This window comes from Porites lutea, chromosome 13, assembly GCF_958299795.1.
Source record: "Porites lutea chromosome 13, jaPorLute2.1, whole genome shotgun sequence".
Classification (NCBI taxonomy): Eukaryota; Metazoa; Cnidaria; class Anthozoa; order Scleractinia; family Poritidae; genus Porites; species Porites lutea.
The window spans coordinates 2,108,546-2,111,965 of record NC_133213.1 but is presented as its reverse complement, the minus strand read 5'-3'; the positions used below and the strand labels follow the sequence as shown (position 1 = coordinate 2,111,965).

The following is a 3,420-nucleotide window of genomic DNA, read 5'->3' as shown; positions in this document are numbered from 1 at the left end:
AGTTAAAGATTTCTTGCACGACAACCGGGACCCGTTAACGAAAGTAATTATGATCTGTATGATGAAGGAAGTTTTAAACTTGTATTTTAACAGCTTGCTCTAATATATTAGCAGGTAATGATAATAGATATCATCAGTTTACACTGGTGATAACCTTAAATACCACAAGCGGACGATTCCGTGAGCAACGCAGATGTTTTTAAGAAGAAAATTGATCGTGACCGCCCATCAAGTCGTAACACGCTGTTATATTCACTCACGAACGACCTTTAAAACGGACGGCTTCGGGTGTGTTTGTGCAAGGAATGTGTACTGGAAGCAGATTAAATCCTATTAAGAGTGACGAAGATTAAAAGGGCAACTAACAGGTACAACCTGCTTACTTTTGTATTAAGCGCAAACAATCTGTTTTTAAGATGGAAGCAAATAATACCAGCACCACCCAAGAGGGAACAACGAGTGCAAGCGTGGAGGAAATGGAATTCCGAATTGTGAAGATCTCGCTGTACGTTTTGATTTTGGTTCTAAGCTGCGTTGGAAATAGCTTAGTAGCTATTGTGATTATAGGAGCTAGAGACATGCGAACTCCTCCAAACTTTCTCATCTTGCACCTTGCGTTGTGCGATTTTATCACCCCAGCTTTGAGCATTCCGTTTGATTTAGCGCTTGAAGAAAGAGACTACGTTTGGCAATTTGGGGAGACAATGTGTAAACTTCTGTGGCCACTTCAGACAGCTTTTTCGATTTCATCTTCAGTAACTCTCGCGGTGATTAGTTTAGAAAGATTCAGAACACTTTCAAAGCCTTTTGTAAGACGTATGACGAGTTACCATGTTCTTATGGCCGTGTTGTCAATCCACGCTATTTCAATCGGCATCTGTGTACCTTATTTTCTAGTTTTGAATTACACGGACGAGCCTAAAAGGTCGTGCGACGAAATATGGCCGAATGTGGACTACAGAAAAGGATATACAGTTGCACTGTTTCTTTTCGGATATGCTTTTCCTCTGATGACAATGTCCGTTGCGTATTTGCTCATTTATAGAAGCTTGCGCTTAAACCTGTTGAGGCTCACCTTCATAGACGAAAGAAGGCATCAAAGCTATAGCAAGGCATCTCAGTTATCAAACGTGAGCAAAGACAGCATGGAACATAGAAGAAAAGAACAGAACATACACCTAGCGAAGATGTTCATCATTGTAGTCGTGGTATTTGCAATCAGCATGTTTCCAAATCAAGTCATTTGGTTTTGGAACGACTTTGAAAATGGAGGCAAGAGCGATTATTTTAATTACGTTTCCGCCGTGGGTCGGATCTGTACTTACGCGAACAGCGTTTTAAATCCATTTATTTACGCCCTGAAAAGCAAAGAATTCAGATCTGGCTTTGCAAGGATTGGTCACACCACTGTGGTTAAGCCTTTAAGAAAGATAAGCAGCGAAACTCGAAAATTTGCCCGCAAAGTAAGTAGAAGTGTCTCTGACAATCAGCGTCCCTCACCTCCGCCGGAGGAAACTAATTCGCGCGGAAATTTGAAGTCTGTTCGAATTTGTTCTGACCAAACATGGAATGGAAAAATAACAAATTTATATGACTCGGATTTCGCAGATGGGAAACGTATGGATGAGCAAAATTTTATTATGGATTTATCTCTTCAAGAGGGGATGATAAACAGCTCAAACTTAAGGAAACTTCTCGAAGAACTAAAAGAAACTGATTGTTAATTCAAAATTACTGGAACAAATAAGTCAAAGGAATTGATAATGTTGTCGTTTCGTGGAAAGTATGCGGTCACTGTGTAGAAAATATCTGTGCGGAAAGAACTACAATCCCATGCTAGCAAGATGGATAACGTTAATATTATATGCCTCGAAATATAAACAAATCTAGTTAAGGTATGAAGGTATCTGCTTGCTCTATCTCCATGATAGGAGTGGTATACTTGACCCGTGTTTTTGGTATGGGTGTAAGCATATGGGCGCCACTAAGGGTTAGCAGAAAACGCTGCATGCAGATACAAACGTACGAACTCCATACGAAGGTATCATAAGCACGCGACGCAATTTCCACAAGCTGAACCGTAACATTATTTAGGCCTCTACATACCTTACAAAGCAGAAGACACTTTAAAGCATGTTGCCCTGCAGGCGTTTCTAAACTCGAAAATGTTTCCATATGGAACTTAGTCAACAAGCATAGTAATAAGAGAAATCTACATGGTCTAAAATAGTTTCAAGGGGGGACGAGTGGGAGACGCAGGGCTGCCGTTGAATGCAAAATGTCGCTTAATCTGCTGAAGTGATTTTAAAATAATTCATTGGAATCTTGCGATCAATTTTTACAATTTTACTGTTACTCCTTGTCATGAACTTACCTTCGTGGAACGTTACTCTAGCTCCTCTGAAAATATCATGAAAATCTTGCGGAGATAGGCGGCGCGCATGTGTTCGAAAACCTTACCCTTGTCATGAACTTACCTTCGTGGAGGTGGACCACTTTTCCCGGTCTGACCGGTCGGAATTTTGGTTGAATGGATCTCGACCCTTGTAACCCTTGCCATACCTTTCAGATTTGCTAGCGCAAAACTTTGTCCTGAATCGAGTGATTGCATTGCCAGAAAAACTTGTTATGAGAGCTGCTGAAAACGCCAAACTGGCAAATTTGTGCCAGTGAGCAAAACGAAATTGGTGCGTGTGTATGGGCGAGGGTCACAATAAAAAACAGCTGTTTTCTAGCGATAACTGTGACTAGAAGGCAGTTTATTCAACGCTCAGATGAACTGATACAGTTTAAGTTTTGGCAAAACGTGTTTAAACATTGTTTATCACCGAGTCTCGCTATCCTCGACTATCCACTTGTAGTTTAAAATGCATGAACGGAAATTTCAATGAGAGGGCCTTTGCTTCGTATATTTCGAACTTTTTCAGCAATAATTGAAACCGGAAAGGTTTGTTTTTGCTTTCTTCTAGGTCAAAGAGGCCTTGACCCTTAGAATATGAACCAACAACTGATAGCCGTCTTAAATTATGTCCCTTCAGGCAAAGGTTTCAAAGATGTAACTGAAGCCTGCAATCAAAACCGCTATATCAACTTTCGGGTTTAACAAACCAGTTCCTCAGAGTTCCTTGGAAATGAAGGCGACTAAATAACTACTCATTTTTCCTCAAGTTGCTCTTCAAGTTGTTGCAGTTGTTTATCAGTCTTGATTGTTGAGAATATTCTCAATCTTGTAGTGATTGATGGCTGTTAGAAATGTCAATTGGTAACGAGTATTTACAAGAGAGAATTGATGTCTCTTGGTATTTACTGATCAAATTGAAACCACACGCATATTGCGATGATCATACCTGCAGAACAAGCCCACTGAGAAGTATTTCTGAAACAGTAAACTGATCCTCAGCTTACGGCAGGAGGAGTGGT

General features: G+C 40.4%; 1 protein-coding gene across 1 annotated transcript; it reads left to right on the top strand.

Annotated features, from left to right (window-relative positions):
• The first annotated feature begins 292 nt into the window (after positions 1-292).
• Positions 293-3,420, top strand: LOC140923168 (galanin receptor type 1-like). Its single transcript, XM_073373249.1, has one exon. The coding sequence runs from the start codon at positions 417-419 to the stop codon at positions 1,722-1,724; it is 1,308 nt and encodes a 435-aa protein (XP_073229350.1). The 5' UTR covers positions 293-416; the 3' UTR covers positions 1,725-3,420.